Source organism: Centropristis striata, chromosome 17, assembly GCF_030273125.1.
Source record: "Centropristis striata isolate RG_2023a ecotype Rhode Island chromosome 17, C.striata_1.0, whole genome shotgun sequence".
NCBI classification, from domain to species: Eukaryota; Metazoa; Chordata; class Actinopteri; order Perciformes; family Serranidae; genus Centropristis; species Centropristis striata.
In genome coordinates, this window is record NC_081533.1 from 28,304,151 (window position 1) to 28,328,128 (window position 23,978).

General features: G+C 34.4%; 1 protein-coding gene across 2 annotated transcripts; it reads right to left on the reverse strand.

Annotated features, from left to right (window-relative positions):
- Positions 1 to 18,538: 18,538 nt before the first annotated feature.
- Positions 18,539 to 23,480, reverse strand: zgc:92664 (uncharacterized protein LOC436695 homolog). Of its 2 annotated transcripts, none has more exons than XM_059354596.1 (5): positions 23,121 to 23,480; positions 21,622 to 21,716; positions 20,937 to 21,166; positions 20,226 to 20,333; positions 18,539 to 18,727 (listed from the first exon to the last, which is right to left on the reverse strand). In XM_059354596.1, the coding sequence occupies exons 1-5, from the start codon at positions 23,139 to 23,141 to the stop codon at positions 18,663 to 18,665; spliced, it is 519 nt and encodes a 172-aa protein (XP_059210579.1). In that variant the 5' UTR covers positions 23,142 to 23,480; the 3' UTR covers positions 18,539 to 18,662. The 2 variants fall into 2 exon arrangements, with proteins under 2 accessions (XP_059210579.1, XP_059210578.1); XM_059354595.1 differs by having other exon boundaries at positions 20,937 to 21,184.
- Between the last annotated feature and the right edge of the window lie 498 nt (positions 23,481 to 23,978).

The window sequence follows — 23,978 nt, forward strand, 5'->3', positions numbered from 1 at the left end:
TTTTTTTTATTTTTATGTGAATATCTTTTGTCATCCTGCCGTCTAAATGTGTGTGTCTCTGTGTTTGAGCACGTGTGTTTCATTGTATTTTTAATTATTTTTTTTTTTGGGGAGGACTAGTCATAAGTGAGGACTAGTTTGTGTCTGGTTCGTGTCACTGGCCTTTTTTTGTAAGAGCATCCACACAAAGTGAGGGTGGAGTGTAGTTAGTTAGGACTAGTTAGTCCTTCCATCACTTGGTTTATGATCTCAGCAGCAGACGGTAAGTGAATCTTTTTTTTTTCCTCTGAAGCATTTAAAATGGCCTCTGTTGCTGTGAATGGAGAGAGCAGCAGGCCACAGAGGAGCTTTTCTCAGCTCTGCGTTGCTTCTTTCTCCTTCCTCTCCCTCCACCACAATTTCAGTTGTGCCCTTTTTTCCTTCTCTCCCTCACCCCCTCCTCCGTCTACCTCTCTCTCTCTCACTGTTTCACGTTTTTCTTTTTCTTTTGAATGAGGCTGAGGAAGTTTGGGGTCTGAATCTACTTGCTTGTCTGTTGCTGCTCTGCCTGCTGACATGACCTCTCGTTTCAAATCCAAGTCACCTTCCATCAGCAGAGCTCGTTGTGATTGACTGTGTGCTCGTAAGGCTCTATAAGGCTCTATAAGGCTTCATATGAGCAGTCCTGGAGGCTCAGCATGACTTGCACTGCTTTTTTTTTTTACACTTCATCACGTCCTGGTTTGTCTTAAATGTGGACCCCACCTTTTTAAATTCCTCATCTGAGTTTTTAAAAAGTCAATTTGAATTTTTAATATTTAATTCAAAACAGAGCCGATACTGTATGTGAGAATTTTTAGCACCTAAATCCAAACTTTTGTGAAAGTGAAAATCTTAAGTACATGAAGTGGGGTGTGGTGCTTCCAGGCCTGATTTCCTTCTCACTCCTGCCCTCAAACTTTATTTCACTTTCAGTCAGAAAATTACACCACAACTCGTGCTTTGCAGTTACATTATGCATATATTGTATTTAAGTTCCAAACAATAGTCAATTAATGGATTAGTCAATTAGCAAAAAAATTAATCTGAAATGTATTTATTTATATGCAAAAATGGGACCAATTCTCTGGTTAAAGCATCTCAAATGAAGGATTAGACTGTTTGATATCACTGTGAAATGAATATTTTTGGGTTTCTGACTGTTTTTGGATAAAAAAAGGCATTTAAAAACCTCGCTTTGGACACACTCCAGTATTTTCTGACATTTTAGAGACCGAATAATTAATTAAATAGTCAAGAAAATGCTGCAGATTTAATTAATAATAGACAATCATTAGTTGTCCTGAAATGTCATTTATAGTTCAATGTTGAAGTGATGAATTAATGCTGAAAACACACCAGCAACTATTTTAATTACAAATGATTGGTGGAAGTCATTTATCAAGCAAAAAATGTCACATATATCTTTAGGTATGAACATACAACAGTAGATATTTACTGCGGCTCTGAAAATTGTGATTTTTTAAAAATAATTTCTTTTTAACAATAATTGCTAGTTGTAGTTCTGCTGTAGTTATTTATCATAGTAGTTTTAGCCTCTTGTCTTTAGTTTATAACAGCAATATTTGAGCTCTCAAATTGTTCTATACAAATATATTAAAGAAAACAAACATGTAAAACACTCATACTGTTAAAATACAGGTGTCTGTCCCTTTAAGATATGAAAGTACTGGATTCTTCTAATATTTTTGACATTATTGGAACGAAGTGACTTATTTTGTCTTGTATTTAATTCATTAGATGAGCCAAAAATACACCCAGTCATTTGGGTGTTTAACCAAAAACAATTCCTCAATAGATTTTTCCAGAAAATGTACAAATCACAATATAAAATTAAAACACCCTGCTTCTAATTGTGCATTTGAAAGGCTTCTTGCTGCTGTGTACACACCTGTGTATCAGAGCTGAACAGTTTTTCTACTGTGATGAGTAAAACAGCTCACTACTCATTTAACCACTAACAGTTAATGAGTGTGTGACATTGTTCCTATTAGAACCCTCTTCTAGTCACATGGTGCAGCCCTGCTGGCTTTGGCTGCTGTTGCTTTGGTTATGTGGCATTAATATGGCTGCTTCACTAACTAACAACAACACTTGTAAAAAAAAAAAAAAAATCCAGTCAATTTACAAGCATTTCTTCTGTTTGGTTAATTTAGATAATTTTATTTTGAAACCAAACTGCTGTCTGTTTGCCCACTGAAAGGATTAGCTGCTTTTTTTTAGTCTCATATCATATTAATTAAATATCTTTAATCCAGAAAAATATGCAATTTAACAATCTTTTTTTGGGTGAGCTGATGTGTGCGACCTATACAGTCAAATTATCTTATTATTTGTAGATCTTAAAATAAAACTAGTGTTTTAAAAGATTCAGATGTGTGTTTGTAAAGATGCATTCTTATCACCTTTAGCAGCAAAGATGGGAAAACTTTATTTTTTTCCTTGTTTCTACTTATTTCTGCTTTTAAAATTACACAAAGTGATTTTCACTGTGACTTTCCCCACTTTCCTGGTTTATCACAGCACACTAGTGATATTTTTGTTTCATATCATATTAATTAAATATCTTTTAATCCAGAAAAATATGCAATTTAACAATCTTTTTTTTTAGTGGACACTTGATTTCTTGACATTTTATAGAGAAAGTGTGTGAACAGCCAATCAGTCCAATGCTGTAAAAATAATTGCAACTTTCTGTGATGGCCGTGTGGAAATATATGCATCTTTTTTTTTTCTTCTTTTTTTTTAATATACATATTTATTTCGATGCTTTTTAATAAAATATAACACATAAGCAGGTTAGGCTGATTCCTGCAGCCTGACTTGTTTTTCCCCTCTCCACAAACACTTCTCCTCCCATCTTGTGACACATTAACACACAGAGTGGATTCATGGTGGAAAACATGTAAAGTGAGAAAAGTTGTGTGTTTAGATGGCGCACCTCTAAAACCGGACCAATAACCAATCATTTTAAAATATTACTGTAGTGTAGTGGCATGAGTCTGGGCCACATCAGCAACACATGACCCAGCAGCAGCCCACACCCCCACTAACTCACTCACTCATCTCTCCCTTTCAGAGTTTGATGTGAGACCCTGTGCAGGTAAGATGCTGTTCAGCTCATCACACCTTCCTCCCACAGCTACAAACTCCCTCTGCTACACTTTCATTTCTTTTCATTTTGGCTTATTTAAATAGCAGCATATGTTGATGTTCTGTACCAGGCTGTTTATTATAATTTTTTTATTTTTTTTTATTTCGAAATGTGTATTTTGTGCAAGTTTTACAAGCAGATTTTCAACTCCTGTTCTCTTTAGTGCTCGTGTGGATGAAAAAAATGAATTAATAATTAATTAAAAGCCAAATTTAGCCACATCGGATCTCTGTTTGGTCTGTGTTTGGCACTAAAACAAACCGAAGAGAAAAAATGAAAATCATAAAATTCTACTTTTAAATTTAAAATACTCGTGATTTTTATATCATGAAGCTACTTGCTACTATTAAAGTAAACTACTAATGCATTTTGAGCAATCATCATCAGTGTGTTGAAGTCAGAATAAAGCAGATTATCCCACTCAGTGGAGTTATGATACTATGAAATTCTCCTGTGCGACCTATACAGTCAAATTATCTTATTAATTTTAGATCTTAAAATAAAACTAGTGTTTTAAAAGATTCAGATGAGACTAGATGTGTTTTTGTATAGATGCATGCTTATCATTTTTAGCAGCAAAGATGGGAAAACTTAATTTTTTTCCTTGTTTCTACTTATTTCTGCTTTTAAAATTACACAAAGTGATTTTCACTGTGACTTTCCCCACTTTCCTGGTTTATCACAGCACACTGTAGTGATAGAGATATTACATTTTATTGATAAAGCTTTCTTAATTTGTTTATTTTCAGTGTAAATTTTTTTCAGACATCTTTTGTAAAGTTTCTTCACAAAAGTGACACAACAGGAATTTTGTAACATCAAAAAATGAGCCTAAACAACACATGAGCAGGTTAATGTGCACCAAAAAGTTTTTAGCTCTCCAAACACAAATACACAGTGAGGAAAAGAAGAAAAAGGAGGAAAGAAAGTGAGAGTTTATAATCCCACAGATGTAACTAAACCAGTTTTCTGAACATAAATGCAGATTTTATTCGGTACAATACAGCCACTCTAAGAGCAGATAAGCAGTGTGTCTCGTGTGCTCTTCACCTCCAGTCCTTCCTCTTTTTTTTCTTCCTCTTCCTCCATTTTGTCCTCTTCAACCATTTTGTTTGGCTTACATTTCCCCTACAAATGATAGAAAACATTCAAAAACAACTGTGTGTGTGTGTTGATCAGAAAAATGACATTAATCCTGTCATTTGCCACAGATTGTTACACATTTAGCTGCTATAAGAGAGAATATTCTGTCAGCTAGTGTGCAGCTGTTGGCTCCTACATTAAACTGAAGACATTAAGAAGGCATGTGTTGGGGGAAATTAAACAGATTAGTAATTAATTGGTGCCTAAATTAAGCGTGGAGTAAAAACATCACACTTAACACTTAAATTTTCCTTTTATGTCTTGTGTGTCAAGCTGCTGTGTCCCCCTGCAGGGAGAGAGAGCCAGTCTGTGATGGACTCGTGGTGTCTCAGTGTCCAGGATGCGCTCTAGCAGCACATCATGTTTTGCAGATATGTGCTGAATCACTCCAAATCATTATGTGCTGCCACCGTGAGCCCTGGGACTCCCAGCAGCAGACTGGGAGCAGATCCCAGTCTGCGCAGAGACACTCCTGTCTTCTTAAAGGTCAGAGGTGAAACGCGTCCTCTCTGTGTGTGTGTCCATGTGTGTATTTTGTGCTCACTGTGTCCTTTGTGTTCTGCAGGACTTATCCAAATTCTGTAAGACAGTGGGTTTTTTTTTTCCAAAAGTAGTTGGATAAAAACATGTAAATATAAACTAGATAGATAGATAGATAGATAGATAGATAGATAGATAGATAGATAGATAGATATACTTTATTTATCCCAAGCTGGGAAATTACAGTGTAGCAGCAGCATTACACACAGAGACAATAACAACACAATTAAGTAAAAAGAACAACCTAGGCATACTTCAAGCAATAAAATATAAAAATACAATAAAAAATAAAGTGTCTAAAGAAGGAGTATGTATTAAGGAGTAGAATAGAATTCCAGTGCAGAATAAATATGAATATACAGTATTAAAATGTTGGTGCTATGAAACAAATAAGGTGCAATGAACAGTGTGCATAAAAACACATAAAGTGCATAGACAGTATGTAATGAACCTGGTTATTATTTGTTATTGTACAGTGTGATGGCATGTGGAAGGAAAGATTTTTTATATCTGTCCCTATGATAGATAGATAGATAGATAGATAGATAGATAGATAGATTTGACTTTATTAATCCCACAGCGGGGAAATTTCTTTGTTACAGCTGCAGAAAATCACACAATTTTAAGATAAGATAAAAAACAATCTAAGAAAAGACATTTAACAATATACAAAATAATAATAATAATATGCTATATACAACTTAGTGCAAATTAAGTGGAGAAAGTGCAGATTATATGCAAAAATGTTCAGATTGTGCAGGTGTTGTACAGTCTTATGGCAGCTGGGATGAATGACCTGCGGAAGCAGAATCCAAATTATGTAAGACAGTGTTGTTGTTTTTTTTCCAAAAGCAGTTGGATAAAAACATGTAAATATAAATTATTTACTCTGGTAATTTATTGTCACTACTAATGATTGAAAATGATTTTTTTTTTTCCCTTTTTTACAATTTTAATAACAGGTGAGTTTCAGTGTGTTCAGTGATGAATGAGTAAGAAAACTGGACAATCTGGTCAAAGTGACCTTTTTTTCACCACACTGTGACATTAAAACTAACAACTCTTCTGTCTGTGGGCTCAGATCACCTGTTATACACCATAAATGACAAAACATAAATGCAAACTAACATAAAAGGGCACATGGCAGCATTTGTATCAAAAAGGTTAAACTTGGTTTGTGAAAAATAGTTTTTATTTTTATTTTTTAATGGAACCCTAACATTAAAACTTATCCGATCGGCCAATTTTGCCACTTTTTTTTAAAGAAACTGTGGTGGAATGAATAAGATAATTGAAAACTAACAACTCTTCTGTCTGTGGGCTCAGATCACCTGTTATACACCATAAATGACAAAACATAAATGAAAACTAACATAAAAGGCCAGCATTTGGCATTTGACAGCATTTGTATCAAAAAGGTTAAACTTGGTTTGTGAAAAATAGTTTTTATTTTTATTTTTTAATGGAACCCTAGCATTAAAACTTATCTGATCGGCCAATTTTGCCACTTTTTTTAAGAAACTGTGGTGGATTGAATAAGATAATTAACTAAATGACTTGTTATGGAGGGTATTTCTGTAAAGTGCTGTCGGTTATTGTAAATAGCCAAAATTACAAACATGAGAAAACATATTTTCTTACCACACAAATAACCCTTTCAGTATAAAACCAAAAAGAAAGGGTTACATTTATGACAGGGGTCTGAGTGGGTTAATTAGTGACTGGAGTGAAATGTTAAAACTGCCCTTACTGTCCATACGGGCTAGCAGCAGGAAGCCACTTTCCTTCTCATTAACAGTCATTAACTAAATAACCCCAGCCCCCCCCCCCTCTCCCCTATAACCAATTTCATATTTGTGAAAATTTGTAACAAAATTAGCCGTGATTTTAAGTTATTGAAATAACAATTGCAGAACATGAAGTGTTTATTTGTTTATTTATTAAGGATCCCCATTAGCTGGTACCTTAGTAACCAGCTAGTCTTCCTGGGGTCCACAGGAACAACACAGAATATACAGAAAAACATATTCTCAATATATCAAACATCGAACATCAAAACTGGCAATCCATACAAATATAAACAAAGAGTAGAAAAAAGACAAAAAGCATCCATAAAAAAAAGCATTTAAAAGATATAAAATCTTTCAGTCACTGTTTGTATCTTGTGAATTACAACAGAGCCTGGGGCTGTGTGGTAGGGAAGTGGTCTGAATGGATTAATAGTGTAAGCAACGATACCCTCAGCTTTAGCAAAAATTTGTGAATTTGTGGATCTGGCATTCACAATAAAGGCGTTGAATTTTAGTCTTTCAAAATTAATAATTACAAGTAATTTAATGCTGTATTTAATTGTCACACCTACCAAACAGAAGCACAGACGAATAACTGCTAGGACTATCATTTAACCCATTGACGCCTAAAACGCCTGTAAAACCTCTGGGCGATTTTAAAATCAACCCCTAAAACCTGAAGTTTTTCTGTAAATTCAACAGAAGTGTCAACTCTTCTACTAAATAATAGATTTTTCAGCCTCTGTAGCAGATAGAAATTAAATTCAAAAAGTGTTTGAGAGCTTATACAAATACTACAAAACGACGTATCCGCTTTCCAGGCTTCAATGGGTTAAAATACTATAATATTCTATATGTTGTGCTATATTTGATTGAAAACTAGTGAGTCATAGCTGTCTCAAAAGTTTGATCTAAAAATACCTTCCTGGGGCGGAACCTTCTCCTCTCAGAGAAATGATGCATAAACTGCCAAACAGGATTTGCATCATGCTCATGGTCTGTTCTGATTGGCTCATCGTCAGCAGCGGACAGGAAGTATTCTGTTTTTATGATGCCAGTCAATATATCCATGCTTGCTATTAGTGAAATTTATCTGTTCTACTCTAAAACTACTGTAACTTTGGTACCAGTGGCGGTTCTACACAGGGGCCTCCAGGGGCCACTGCCCCTGTGAAGAAGCCCTTGGCCCCTGCTGTGGCCCCTGTGTCAAATTAATAATAAAATGATCATTTTATAACGATGAACGACGGAACAATTCTTACCAATTTTTTGTTCAAACAATATCTCATTGTACACAAAAGGAAACCATAATGTGTACATTGTATAATAGTTTAATTGTGCAATAAAAGCTAAATATAAAGATCATTCTCACTGTTCTGCACTTTCAAAATAAAAAAAGTAATTGTGCACAAAAATGAGAAATGTCATTGTCGTACAAAAATAACTGTTAATGTTGGTAAGTCTCATTGCTTCAATCAATGTAGTTCTTCCAAATATGAGAATTTTAGCTAAAATAAAGGTTTTGAATGCTTAAATTTCATTTTGGACGATTTTTAATGTGCCCCTCTGATTAAACACTGGCCCCTCCTTGGCCCCCACAGTAAAACTGGTCTAGAACCGCCACTGTCTTACAATGCTAACTAAGTAGCTTTCCTAATTATAATCAAACACCACACTGACCCCAAGTGTCTGCAGCCACTGAACGAGTGTTAGCAGAGCAACAGTGGTTAATTTTGTTTCTTTTTATTTCTTCATTTACACTTTTGGTTTGTTCTTTCCAGCAGGTGGATGTGTCAAAACCTTCCTGTAAGATGTTCACTCCCACAGTGTCACCGCGAGGGGGTTTTTTGTGTAAAAGTGAAAATTAAACTACATCCGTTCACACGTTGCTAATAACATTCCTACAGAAATAGTCAGTCAGACTCATCTACTTTGTATTTGTGATCATGTGATTTTAGCTGTTAGCGGAGCTATTTCTGGACACTTTGGCTCAATAACACCATAAATTATAAAATTGGTGGATGTAGCTGCTGTGGCGTCGCCCATTCTGAAGCCTTAATTTTGGCAGCGATGTCTAGAAGGTAAGCCTCGGTTTGCAAAAAAAAAACCATGGCGAAAACCCTCTTACACCCTGCAAGACTCACTGCCTGACAACCTTTCAGGTGTTTCTCAAATCTCCTGTTGCCTCCTAGACACGACCCATTTTAGATGTCGCCATCTTGGTTTTTTGATGCCAGAAGTGGCCATGTTTGGGCGATTACCAGCCCAGTGGGGCCGGGCAACATTACTAATGCTAAAATACAATCTAATGCTAGCTCTAGCTAGCTAGCTTGGTGAGCAAGTTGCATCCATAATCTACATTAACTGTAATAATATTGGAAAGCTAACTAGTGAAAAACAGAAAGAGAATGTATTTACCAGAAAAAAAAGAACAGCTGAATCCTTAGTAGCGGTGGGCAATATGGCCCTAAAAGAATATCACGATATTTCAGGCTATTTTTGCGATAACGATGTTCTTGACGATATTACGAAATACTTAAAAAGATATAGACAATATGTTTTTGTTAGTCTGTATAAATAAATAAAAATCTAAAATGTAGTGTGAAGTGCAAATCTCAACAGTTGCCAAATAAAATAAAAAAATGTATGAGAAAATAATAAAAATAACCATTTAGGGGTTCTGGGGGCATATTTTAATGACATTTTCTAAAGGAGAATAAAGGTTCTTGTATGTTTTATTTAAGGCATCTTATTTTGACAGTCTTCTTGTAAGTTCTGTGGTGGATTATGTTAACACACTGTGCTCTTATTTTGAAAGCTGCATGTGTTTAGCGACAGAGAGTAAGTAGCTTTTTGTGATTAAAACAACTTTAATTGTTAGCTAATGTTAACCTTACGCCACTACATCAAGAAGTAGGAATGTTGCCAATATCATGATATGCATTTTTTTTTAACCATGAAAAAAATATACCGATATTATCGTGAACGATACGATATGGCACACCCCAAATCCTTCGTGTCTTATAGTGCAACCAATGTTGAACAAGACCAAAATAATACAATTAACTGATGCGATTAGCCATTGAGACAAGGAACTCGTTTAGAAAATGTTTACTGAGGCAGTTAGTCAGGTGAGAAGTTGGGTCTTTGTCACACAGACTTCTATAAGTGCAATTTTTTTTGCAGCCAGTAGAGTCGCCCCCTGCTGGCTGTTAGAAAGAATGCAGGTTTAGGCCACTTATGCCTTTGTTTCACTTTTCAGACCTCGATCCAACTATTTTTTGACAGCAGTTTGTTGAAATGGTTAGCTACATCTCCTAGTTTTTGGTTTTGTTTTTTCAAACTTGATAAAGCCCCATGCATGTAAAAAAAACAATTTATGTATCACTTTTATGGTCAAACATACACTGTAAACACAATCTGTGTGTGTATTGGGGGGCAGTCTGTCCTGTCCTGTTGAATCTTGCTTCAATGTTTCTATTTATCTATTTTATATATTGTCTCTTTGCCTTGTTCTGTAATTTTACTTAATCATTTTCTTTTTTTATACTCATTTTTAATAGTATGTATTGTTCCATCAACCTGCCCAGGGACTACAGGTGGAAAATAGCAATCTGCTAGAACCTGCACCGCACAATGCATATTCTCTTGTTGTACAAGATTAATGTTTTATTGTGCGCTGTCCTTGTTTGAAATAAATAAATTACAATTACAAAATTGTAAAAATTATTTCATAAGAGAATGACTATTGGAGGCTAGCAATCAGTGTGTCCAGCTGTAGCAGCACATCATTACTGGTAGTTCTTCTCTGCATTACCAGTATGATATGTGCTGCTTCTGTCAGACACACACTCCTCTTCATCACCTGCTTCTTCTTCCACCAGAAATAAGGCCATTGATTTCCACCTTTTTATACTTTTATACCTGTAATAAATGAAAACACCTCTGTGCAGTGTCACTTATTAAATATTAACACTGTACCCCACGTCATTCTTTTTATTGATGTTGTGTTTTTACTGAAGTGTTGTTTTATCTCACTTCATGTAATTGTTGTGTGTTTTGCATGAATTTTTATAGCCGTGTCGAAAGACAAATTTCTGTTCTGTTGAACAGACAATAAAGATATATTTTATTCTATTCTATTGGTTTGTAAAGGCTGACAGATGTATTTGAATGCTGACTTTTAATAAACCCAAATGTTTAAAAACCAAAGTGTCGGATGCTTTTGTGTTTTTTTTATTCACGTCTTTAAACATAACTAAAAAAGGGTTAATGAAACAGCCAGTTGTGGCGAGCTGCCGAAGGCCCTTTCACTTATTTTTCTGAACTTTAGCAAAGAAGCCATCTATGTTCCCTTTGTTACACAAACAATACAGACTAAATTGAGCCTGAAAATCACCCAAAAGGGGGGCAAACTGGACCAAGGAGACTTTCAGAATAAGAAGCTATAGGACTGTTTCTGATTTTGAAATCCAGTGGTGGATTAAAGAAGTTTAATGAGAAAAATGGAGGCAAACGATCTACAAATCTTCACCTAGCCACTGGTTTCCCTTCATTTATTTAAGTTTAAGATGGATTCTTTGGGGGCATGATGTCACCACTAATTGTTGTCAGTTATGTTAGTAGGCCTTTAATTCTATAAGTTCTTCCCCTGGGCTGTCAGAACTCTCAACACCCACACAGGATAAATTAATTAAAAGGTGCAATAAAACGGACATGTGCAATACAATTGATATGTGCAAAACACTCAATTTACCTCATGTATAAATTATAGCATTTTAAGTAGGCATTTATTTATTTTTATACTTATTTATTACATCACATGTCCTTGTTCTTGTTTTTGTCCTTGTTTAGCTCGGTATTTTTTAAATGTTTTTACTCATGTTGTTTTTGTGTTATGATTGTCATAACTATGCACCTTATGCAGTGGCACTTTCAATTGCGTTGTATAGTGAACTATATAATGACAATAAAGACTATTTGATTTGATTTGATAATAACAGGTGACAATATAGTTTCTCTAAATTCCTAAAAAAAAAAAAAAAAAGTTTTTAAATAAACATGAATTATTTTAAAACTGCAGCAGATCTTCAATGATTTTTTTTTTCTTAATCACAAATCCTTGAGTCTAGGCCCTTCATGGGGTTTCAAACGCATCTCGAGGTCTTCATCAGCTGATATAATTTCCTCAGGTGTCAGAACTTTTAACGTTTAATAAATAAAAGCAGATATGATGGGCCAAACTAGCTCTTCTTCCATACTGCACTGAAATTATTATGGAATGGACTAAATGATGAAATAAAGATGTGTAATTCTATGTTAGTTTTCAAGAAGACTTTAAAATCTAAAATTATCAAGGGTTACAATGAAATTTGATTGAATTTGATTTTTCAGTTTAAGGTATCGTGTTTTGTAACAATTAATGTAATTAATTAATGTAATGTATATGCATGTAGATAGTACAGGAGAGGCAAAAATAAGCCTTGGGGCTTCAGCCTATTCCTTTTTCGGTTGCTGTCTGATGGATTCTTTTGTAAAAAACATGATTTTATTTAAGGAGCAGTAACAGTAACAATAACAAATACAATAAGACATACATAAGGACTATTTAAAAACCATCTCATATCATATTTATTGTATATAAATTGTTCTTTTTCTCTTATGTGTGCTTTTTAACCTGTTTGCTGCTGGAAACTCAATTTCCCTGAGGGAGCTATCCCAAGGGATCAATAAAGTTTTATCTAATCTAATCTTTGTTGTCTTTGTTTTGTTTGTTTTTGTTGTTTTTTTGTAACCCAAATAAAGCATTCATTCATTCATTCAAATGAATAGAATTAAAGGATGGCTGTCTCAAAGGAGAAAAACCACAGAAAATGCCAACTTTAAATTTGACTTAACTTTCAGACTGATGGATTAATATCATAATATGAAGCCTGTGGGTATTTCCAAAAGTATTGATGAACATTATAGTTATTGGGTGGTAACCTGGTTATTCCTTAGGTCCAGTTGTAATGATTCAGTACTTCAAGACCTTTTAGCATTTTTGTTTGTGTGAAGAGACAAATGAGACAAACATGAGGTGAGGTGTGCATCTGAACTTTAGAAAGTGCTGGCTTCCTGTTTCCTCCTGCTTCCAGTCTTCATGATAACTGAAGCAGACACAATCCATCTCCGGGCCAAGAAAACCATTATAACCCATAAGAACCCACAGTGACACGGGTGTCACAAACATTTTAAATGTTCTAGTAATGTTCACGTATGTTTTCTCAAGTACATAAGTGTGTTTTTGGTAACACTTTACTTGAAGGTATCGTCATAATAGTGACATGATACTGTCATAACTGTGACATGACACCATCATAAACATTATGTCAATGTCATAAACGTTTATGACTGCTGTCATTAAGTGTCATTCGGTTTTTGTCATGACATGTTGACATTCCTTGGGTTGTCTTGATTATGACAACTTGACTTTAATCAAAGTGACATTACCAGAAATATCTTTGTCATGGCAACTTGACATAAACAAAATATGTTTCTATATTTGTGTTTATGGCAAGTTGGCATAATGATTATTATAATTAGATGTGCAAGGTTACAGACCAATTCTAGCAGTTTTGGGTATCTTGTCAGTATTCTGTCAAACATCTATGACCAAGTGCTAGAATTGGTCTGTAACCTTGCACATCTAACTATAATAATCATTATGCCAACTTGCCATAAACACAAATATAGAAACATATTTTGTTTATCTCAAGTTGCCATGACAAAGATATTTTCTGGTAATGTCACTTTGATTAAAGTCAAGTTGTCATAATCAAGACAACCCAAGGAATGTCAACTTGTCATGACAAAAACCGAATGACACTTAATGACAGCAGTCATAAACGTTTATGACATTGACATAATGTTTATGACACGTTTATGATGGTGTCATGTCACAGTTATGACAGTATCATGTCACTATTATGACGATACCTTCAAGAAAAGTGTTACCGTGTTTTTTAGTGTTCTACAGCTACAGCAGCTTGATGAGAAGCCATTAAATAAGGCAGTGTTATTTATATTTATTTATACTCGATTTATTATTATTTTGTTACTTAAAAACAAATCTGAAATGGAATTTGTTGTCTAACAGCTCTATTAAAGTCACAAGTTTGATATATGTGGTGGAGATGAAAACAAAAAAGGCAGTTTTTGTTTTTATTTATTATTGATTTAATATTATTTTGTTACTTAAAAACAAATCTAAAAAATATTTCATTGTTAAACAGCGCTATTAATGTCACAATTTTGATATATGTGGTGGAGATGCAAAGAAAAAGGCAAATTTGTGTTTCTGTAAACAGAAAAGGTGTCTAGTTTATTCATTTAAAAATAAGATATATCATAAGGTCCACTTGGTCTGTGGTATATCCCCCATACTTTTCCTTTTTAAGGATTACTGGCTCTGGGTTCTTATGGGGTAAAGAACTGGTTTGAACCGGTCACGAATTTCAAGAGAACCTGGCTTTTATTGTTTTTTGATGTCTGTCTTCTTGAGAGGTCAACAGCCAGGATTAATAATGCTAGACCTGAAACCAGAATCAACTGGTCTAAAGCTATCGCTGTGGTCCAAGGGTTACTTTGAATTTAATTAACGTTTCATATGATGTTGTTTTTATTATTATTATTTTATTATTGTTATTATTATCATTATAATACATTTTCTTTTTTATACGTATATGTTTATGTTATTGTTGTGGCTTTATTTTCCATATATTTGTGACTGCTGTTTGCGGTCTTGTTGATTGTGTTGTATGTGTTTTCAGCATAAAAAGCCAATAAAAAATATTTGAATAATAATGTTTCATGATTCTATTTTTATCCTGAATCTGTGTTCTGTTTGGGCTAAATTTATGTTGTTGTTGTTTTTTGTTTGTTTTTTTTTTGGTCGTCTGTCTGTTTTTTTGCCGTGTGGCTTTGTACTGGTGTATCGTTGTTTACATTTTTGTTGTTGTGGTTATCCTTTATATTATTCTTTGTATGTTATTTGTGTGTACATTATGTCTAATTTGTAAATACGTTTGAGTCTTTGTTGTCTAGAATTGTGTTTTAGTGTTTTGTTTTCATATTGTGGCTCCTAATAAGTAATCCACTGTTCTTTTCTTTGTTTCTTCGTTAATAAAAATAATTTAATAAATCAAAAAAAAAAAAAAAAAAAATCCATCTCCGGGCCAAGAAAACCATTATAAAAAACTGGTTTGAACCTGTCACGAATTTCAAGAGAACCTGGCTTTTATTGTTTTTTGATGTCTGTCTTCTTGAGAGGTCAACAGTCAGGATTAATAATGCTTGATAGACCTGAAACCATAATCGATTGGTCTAAAGCTATCGCTGTGGTCCAAGGGTTACTTTGAATTTAATTACATTTGACATTTGACAATTTTACAAAAACAGTTGCACAAGTGGCCAGTTGCACCAGCGCTACCATCGGCCCAACCAACCACTGAACGCTGTTTTATAATATCAAAAAAGCATTTTAAATTTAGCAAAAATTGCTATTTTAATAATATAACAAGACATTTTAATCTTACAAAAACATCGTGCCTACCCAGGTCTCTTCACGGACAGCCGGGAGAAATATAGCAATTCTGCTAAGCCTGTTTGTACAACCATCTTCTCATGTCTCATGTTTCATGTTGCAATGTTTAATGGCTCTGTACTGTCTGTCCTAAAAATGAATTCATTCATTCATATGATTCTCTTTTTATCCTGGAATCTGTGTTCTGTTTGGGCTAAATTTATGTTGTTTTGTTTTTTGTTTTTTTTTGGTCGTCTGTCTGTTTTCGCCGTGTGGCTTTGTACTGGTGTATCGTTGTTTACATTTTTGTTGTTGTGGTTATCCTTTATATTATTCTTTGTATGTTATTTGTGTGTACATTATGTCTAATTTGTAAATACGTTTGAGTCTTTGTTGTCTAGAATTGTGTTTCAGTGTTTTGTTTTCATATTGTGGCTCCTAATAATTAATCCACTGTTCTTTTCTTTGTTTCTTCGTTAATAAAAATAATTAATAAATAAAAAAAAACAATCCATCTCCGGGCCTTCTCACACCTGGAAGTCTGAGCCAAGCTCCAAGAGTTTTGATACACTGTTTACATTTGATCAAGTTAGAATAGGTTTCACATTGCATTTAAGTGAGTGCACTAAATAACTATATGTCACAATTTTTTGCCAATTTTCTCAAATGTCAATTATTAATTTGGTCTCCTCCAAGGTTATAATAGTTTTGGATTTTTCATTAGTTTTAGTTTTAATTTCGTTGTGAATTTTTGTTTTCAAATTCAGTTAGTTTTAGTCAGTTTTTAGAGTGAGTTTTCTAGTTTTAGTTTAGTTTTTATTAGTTTTAGTGTTAGTTTTTGTTTTTTTGTAATGGGTATGTGCCTTCATTTCCTTTGGTTTATCCATCTCAGCCCCAATAAGGTTATTAACTCTTACAGTTCCAGGTGTTTTGTATTTTGGTTGAAGTGTAGACATCCCAGTCTCAGTAAACATATTTACCATGTGTTCCTGCATGTTCCAATAGAAACACTGAATTATGTATGAAAAAAGTTGACAAAGACGAAAACTAAAGACATTTTCACCATAATTTCAGTTAGTTTTGTAACCACACAGTTTCAGTTAGTTATCGTTTTTTCAAAAACTCGTTTTTATTTTTATTTCAGTTAACGAAAATCTTTTTTTCAATTTTAGTTTTCGTATTTCGTTAGTTTTCATTAACTATAATAACCTTGGTCTCCTCCATTCTCCATGTGCTGCCGTGGCTCACTTTGGGTTTTTTTGCATTGGTTCTGACAATAGGCTGCTAGAGCTTTATAAAAAATGGTCCAAAAGTTTAAATAATCGTTTTAAATTAAAAAAAATTAAAAAACCTTCCTGTAATTTTGATTCCGATCAAAAAGAGGTATGAATACACGACTATGAGGGAGGTGTAAAAGCCCTTACTCTAAGACGGACAGTGTATAAGACTATTTTCCGAAGATAAAAAAGTCCTGGATTGTGGTTGTTGTGGTATTAAGTAGACATTGAATTAAGGTTGAGTTTTTTGTTTGTTTTTGAATATTTAAAACTTTAAAACATACCGGGAAATGACTGGCTTCCACATATATTGTCAACTCAAACAGGTTTCTAATATCTCAGTCTTAAAAATGTAGAAAGAGATAATTAAGTTTCAGCTCTTAAACTTATTAGCAACTGCTCTTAGTTATGAATCACCTTGACTGGAATGAAAAAAGTATATACAGTCATGAAAAAAATATTAGACCACCCTTGTTTTCCTTTATTTCTTGTTCATTTTAATGCCTGGTACAACTAAAAGGACATTTGTTTGGACACATATAATGATAACAACAAAAATAGCTCATTAGAGTTTAATTTAAGTGCTGATATCTAGACATTTAACATGGTTTTCTTGATAATTTTGGTTATTATTATAATTATTATTATTAGTTAGCTATTTTTGTTGTTATCATTATATTTATCCAAACAAATGCACCTTGACTTCTACCAGGCATGAACAAGGAAATGAAAAAAACAATGGTGGTCTAATCAGTTTTTCCATGACTGTATATGTATATATATATATATATATATATACACACTACCGGTCAAAAGTTTTTGAACACCCCAATTTTTCCAGTTTTTTATTGAAATTCAAGCAGTTCAAGTCAAATGAACAGCTTGAAAGGGTACAAAGGTAAGTGGTGAACTGCCAGAGGTAAATAAAAAAAGGTAAGCTTAACCAAAACTGAAAAATAATGTACATTTCAGAATTATACAAGTAGGCCTTTTTCAGGGGACAAGAAATGGGTTAACAACTTAACTCTATGGAGTCTTGGGCTACTTTGTCCATTTTTGAATTATTTTCATGTCTTTGTAAGTCATTTTGTGTCTTTTTTTGGTAATTTTGTGTCTTTTTTTTAGTCATTTTGTGTCTTTTGGTGTCTTTTTTTGTCATTTTGTGTCTTTTTTTAGTCATTTTGTGTCTTTTGGTGTCTTTTTTTGTCATTTTGTGTCTTTTTTTGGTCATTTTGTGTCTTTTTTTAGTCCTTTAGTCCAACATAAAATGTGATTTTGAATCTTTTTTTACTTTCAAAACACTATCATGCTCAATAAAGAATTTTAAATGTTGCAAATGTGCATTAATTTCAGAGTAGACTGAGACATTAAACTGCATCATTTTCAATTAAATTCTGGAAAAGTTGGAAAAGGTGTGTTCTAAAACGTTTGACCAGTAGTGTATATATATATATATATATATATATATATATATATATATATATATATATATATATATATAAAGTGTATGATGTGACTGAAGGAATGAATTTAGACAAAGAACAAATATCCTGTAACCAATCACTCAGACAAACTGTCTTTGATGTTCTAAATACTGTAATAACAACATGTTTTACCGAAATTTATACTTGTGTCAATACTGAAAATATAATAAAACACCGTTCAGACAAATCTCTTCTTCTTCCCGGTCCCTGTCCTGTAGCGGTCCGGGTGCATCTGGAGAGGGCAGCGCTCCATGTTGTTGATGCAGCCGAGGTTTCTCTGCTGCATTGTGTTTGTTTTCCTGGCTTCTCGTTAAAGAAACACAGGAAGTATGAATGTTAGAACCGCTTCCTCACTGTAACATGTCTGTTTTTTTGGAGGACTTTCTGGACGTTCATACAAAAATCAATGAGGAGGAGAGAAAACGGTCAAAATAAAAAGTATATACAATTAAAAAAAAGTTTTCAAATGATCCCAACAGGTTTTTGATAGTGCCAACAGCTCTTACAGTGGGTTGGAGAAGAGTCCATGACACAGCAGTATTCAATACTACTATATTTACTCTAATGTGGGGGGGTCGGTATCTTCTGGCTCAGAATGTGTCCATTTTATCACAACTTGGGTGTTATTTTCACAGTTCTGTCCATCATTTCAAATCCACAGGAAGTGGAAGGTCAACGGGAGAGCAGAGGAAGGTCTCCAGGGTTCATGATGAGGCTCGAGTCCAGGTTCAGGTTATCTGTGGAGAGGCCAGACAAGCATCAGCATCAGCGTCAACACAGTCTGTGTTAGTCTCCTCTTCCTGCAAAAGGCTCAAATATGTCGAACTCTGTCCTAACGAAAGAATAAATGATCTAAAATCCCCACTTTGTATAGAGAGAGAGCAAAAACTGCTCAGTGTCTAATCAGTTGACCAATTATTCCTAAACATTTAATTCAAATGGCTATAATTTAACGGTTTGATTCTGCAAACTGTCTTTTTAATTTAGAATTTCCTGTTTTCCTTAATATTTTGAAGTAGAAAACACACATGGAGAAAGAGTGTAACCATGGGGGACTCAGCAGTGTATTTAAAAGGTTTTTTGACAATAATGGAGTTCTGTGGCACAGAGGAATAACTTTTACACACACACACATTTTAAGGTTAAAGGGCATAGTTTGAAATCTCTGAAGAATATCTTTTTTTGGTAACACTTTCTATGAAGACTACATCTATAGTGCATTATGAGCGCATTCATAGTGAATTATAATGCTCATTATAATCAATCATAATGCATTATGACTGCATTCATAAACACATATAAAGCTTCATGATGCACTATATCAACAGTTATAAATATAGCTTATAATGACTTATAAATCCAAGTGTCTTATGAGTGCTCTTGACTGGTTATAAACTACAGGCTGACTGATGAGGCTTATAATATTTAGTTATAAGGACTCATAGGATGCCATAAGTATAAATAAATGATCAATGTATGCTTTAAGTAAAGTGAGGTTCATATAGACACATCTATAATGCAGTATAGCTAATCATGATGTTTCATGATTCATCATGATTAGCTATACTGCATTATAGATGCGTCTATATGAACCTCACTTTACTTAAAGCATACATTGATCATTCATTTATACTTATGGCATCCTATGAGTCCTTATAACAATTGATTGTTGAGGTGTGTGTATAGAGGGGTATGAGTAGTTGTAATGTATTATAAGCCTCATCAGTCAGCCTGTAGTTTATAACCAGTCAAGAGCACTCATAAGACACTTGGATTTATAAGTCATTATAAGCTATATTTATAACTGTTGATATAGTGCATCATGAAGCTTTATATGTGTTTATGAATGCAGTCATAATGCATTATGATTGATTATAATGAGCATTATAATTCACTATGAATGCGCTCATAATGCACTATAGATGTAGTCTTCATAGAAAGTGTTACCCTTTTTTTTTTTAAAAGTGGCTTAAATACAGTAATACAGTATGGATAAGTACATCATACACAAAAAACAACCATCCTTTAACCCAGGGGGGTCAAACTGATCCATGAAAGGGCCGAGTGGCTGCAGGTTTTGTTCCAGACGAGCAAGACGGAACAAACCAACTGAGGGAAGACGCTTCAGACGACTGAATGAGTTGAGTTGAGAATAAAAAGCCTCCCATGGATCAGTAGACCAGCCTGCTGTAACCCTTGGTGTGCTGTGTGTCAGTAGCTGTGTATCAACATCACCTTGATCAAAGTTGTTGAGTTTTTTGGAGTTGGATCCTTCCCCCAGTCCCTCCATGTCCACGAGATCACTGTTGACATCTGAGTCGTTCAGAGCGCTGAGGGTAACGTCTACACACACACACACACACACACAATTAGTCTTACTGTTTGTGAACACTGTAAACACATTGAATTTAAAAAGCACAGTTACGCTACAATAACAACAAAATTACATTATAACAAAAAAAAAAGTTATTTTAAATAATGTAGTGTATACTAGACAAAGTGAAGGGCTCCAAAAATGTCATGTTATGTAAATGTTATGACATATAAGTTAATATTATAACGCTATACTTTTTAGATAATAATAATACTAATCCCCTTAATTTCATCTGCTTTCACTTAAATGACCCCACCGTTCTCTTTGTTATTATCAGTATTATGTAGTTTTGCCTGCTTTTATGACGTTGATGTTGATTTGTAAGGTGATCATGAGTGTTCAGAAAGGCGCCTATAAATAAAATGTATTATTATTATTATCATTATTATATTATTATTATTATTATTATTATATTCTGATTCTTACCACATGTAGGTTACTAAGGCAAGAATACACAAGGTTGTGCTATACTTCATGATGTACATTGATCTGATCATTATGTGCCAGTTGATGATGTAAAAGAAAAAATTGTGTGTAGTAAAGAGGAGTGTGTCATGTAGTAGTAGACTTACCAGCAGTCTTCTGTTTCTTCAGGCTGGTCTGGCTGGAGGGGGCGCCCTGTAGTCCGGACGCTACGACAACATGAGATGTGGGCACGGAGATGACCGTTGGAGTGCCCTGTGTTGCCATGGCAACAGAAGCGATGTTTTTCTTAACGGCCTTCTTGGGCCCGTCGGAGGAGGAGACGGGCAGCGCTCCGTCTTCGTACAGCTTCCTCTTCACCGTGCTCTTCGTCTGACCGCTGGAGGGAGGATGGGAACTAAACTGACTTTAGTATTTACACTTACAGGAGCATCCATATGATCTGATATGAGGAGTTTATTCACAACCCAGATTATCCAAAAAGTTTAGATACGGTCTAAAACGTAAATAAAACAGAATGCAAGAATTTTGCTAATCCTTTTTGAAGTCAATTGAAAACTGTATAAAGACAATTTTTTTTTATCTTAGATAGAAATAAGATAAATAATACATGAAATAACATGAATAATAAAGATGAAACACAATGTTGAGAAAAAGTAAAAATTAAACTTTTCAGTTGGGTAAAGTTGACTGCAAGCTACAACCTGATTTTCCTCAATATGTCTAATATATGTCAAAACATATCACGTTTATCAGTTTGAACATTTTGTCTTTGTACTTTTTTCAACTGAATATATGTCAAAAAGGATTAGCCAATTTGTGTGTGTGCGTTACCCTGCAGGACTGGAGTCTGCCACTGGGTGAAGCTGCATGGTGAGCTCTCCGAGTTTAGTAAAAGCAGCTCCAGCTGCAGAGAAGATCTCCCCAACCTGTGAAACACACATGGAACATTAAAACTCTGGACTGTGAGACAGTACCTGGTGCCAGTTTCATTATCACACAGACTGTTTGAAGAGTAACGTAAGACTCAAATAACAAATAACAATATGCAGAGATTCACTACATGTCCCAAAGTGTGTAGACATTTGAACACTAATTGAATTAAATGGGTATGACATCTCATGACCCCTGAATGAACTGAACTGAATCAAAATCTTATCATGGCTATCTTAGTCCAAATAATCAACATCACAATGGAACTTGAGATTTACACCCATACCATTCAGGAAACAAAGTACTACAGTGGGATCATTAATCTAGAAGCATTTCTCAAATATATATCGTCACCTTGTTAAAATAATCGCCTAACTCATTTTTCAAGTTTTGCAGGAAACACAAAAAACTTCACCAAAAGTGTAACATACGACATTTATTGATCATTTCACTCAAAAAGGATGTAACAAAGGATGGCTATTGGCATAGTAATAACACTGTGTGTAAATCATTGAACATGCCTTTGTGACTTAAGCAAGATGTGGTAACACTTTATTTTGAAGGAGTCTACATAAGAGTCACACAAGCCTGTCAGAAAACATGGCTGTGTAACAGTACTGTGATTAGTTGTATGTGTTCGTTTTGTATTGTGATACAGTTAAACTGACCCTGATCTTGTTGTTATATTACTGTGTTAAACTTTTGGCGCTGAAGGGGTCCTTTTTGTTTGTATATCTTACTGCTATAGCAGTAAGATATACAAACAAAAAGGACCCTTCAGGCCAAAAGTTTAACAAAGTAATATAACAACAAAGATCAGGGTCAGTTTAACTGTATCACAATACAAAAGAACAACTACAACTAATCACAGTACTGTTACACAGCATGTTTCTGACAGGCTTGTGTGACTCTTATGTAGACTCCTTCAAAATAAAGTGTTACCATATCTTGCTTAAGTCACAAAGGCATGTTCAAAAAATTGCCTAAGTCATTTATTTCTCTTAAGTTACATAATTTACACACAGTGTTATTACTATGCCAATAGCCATCCTTTCTTACATCCTTTTGGAGCGAAATTATCAATAAATACCATATGTTACACTTTTGGTGAAGTTTTTTGTGTTTCCTGCAAAACTTGAAAAAATTAGTTAGGCTATTATTTGAACAGTGTGACGATATTCTCAAAGTAAATTTTCAAAGTAAAAGCCTTTCTGGAGCCTTAGTTGACCGCTGAGGTCACCTTAAATCCACCGATAACAGACCTGCTCCTCGCGCCAGTAGGAGGGAAACGTACAGAGGCACGAGCGTCTGTGTAATTACTAGTAACAGGACATTTATCATACTGGGCTAACGGCTGATGCTAACTACTTCTCGGTGTTTTATGTGTAAAAACGACTTACTTTAGTGGAAGCTGAGGTCATGTTGCTGGTCTCTGTGGTAGCATAGACTGGTTATAGTCTCTACAGACTGTATAGGAGGACTTAATGATGCTTTCAATGGGAGTGAACAGCTGCTAACATGCTAACAGTTTAGCTAGGTAAGTTAGCATTTGGTGCTCCTGCTGTTAGATGAGCAGCACGAGATCTGCTACTGCTGCAGCGCTTTTAGTGTCGCAGCCTGAGAGAGTCCAGCATTTGAACACACCGCTGCATTGTGCTGCTTTAAGTTGTATTATTAAGTTGCGGTGAGTCAACGTTACCGCTAGAGACACACAAATGGCTCAGTTCACCCCTGAACACAACACGGCTAGTGGTGCCTTCAATGCCACCTCGTAATATCCACGATCAGTAAAATAATTTAAAATGTACAGTTTTTTCAGAAAAAAATAATTTAAAATTTACTCCAGCTGGGATTGTTTCCTGTGTAATCTTACTGCTTATATGTTTTTGTTAAATTTTGCTAAATAAACATGCTTTCCTAGCACGAAAATGCAAACAGTTTAATATAGTTTGCATGTAAAGACACAAAAAAAACAACAACAAAAACATCAGAAATGTGGTCCACTTGGTCTGTGGTATATCCCCCATAATTTTCTTTCAAGGATAACTGGGCTGGGTTCTTATGGGTTAATTTTCACTGTCACAGATATTAAAGTGGACAGATGATCACAAAAACAGCAGCACAAACTTCCAAAATGAGCATAAAGTTGCAAAATCCTTAAAATCTCAAAGTTTTTATTTCCTTTTTTAATCATAATAATTTAAAGCTCACTCAGTGCTAGATTAAAATAAAATTCAAGCTGATTTATGACTAAATGG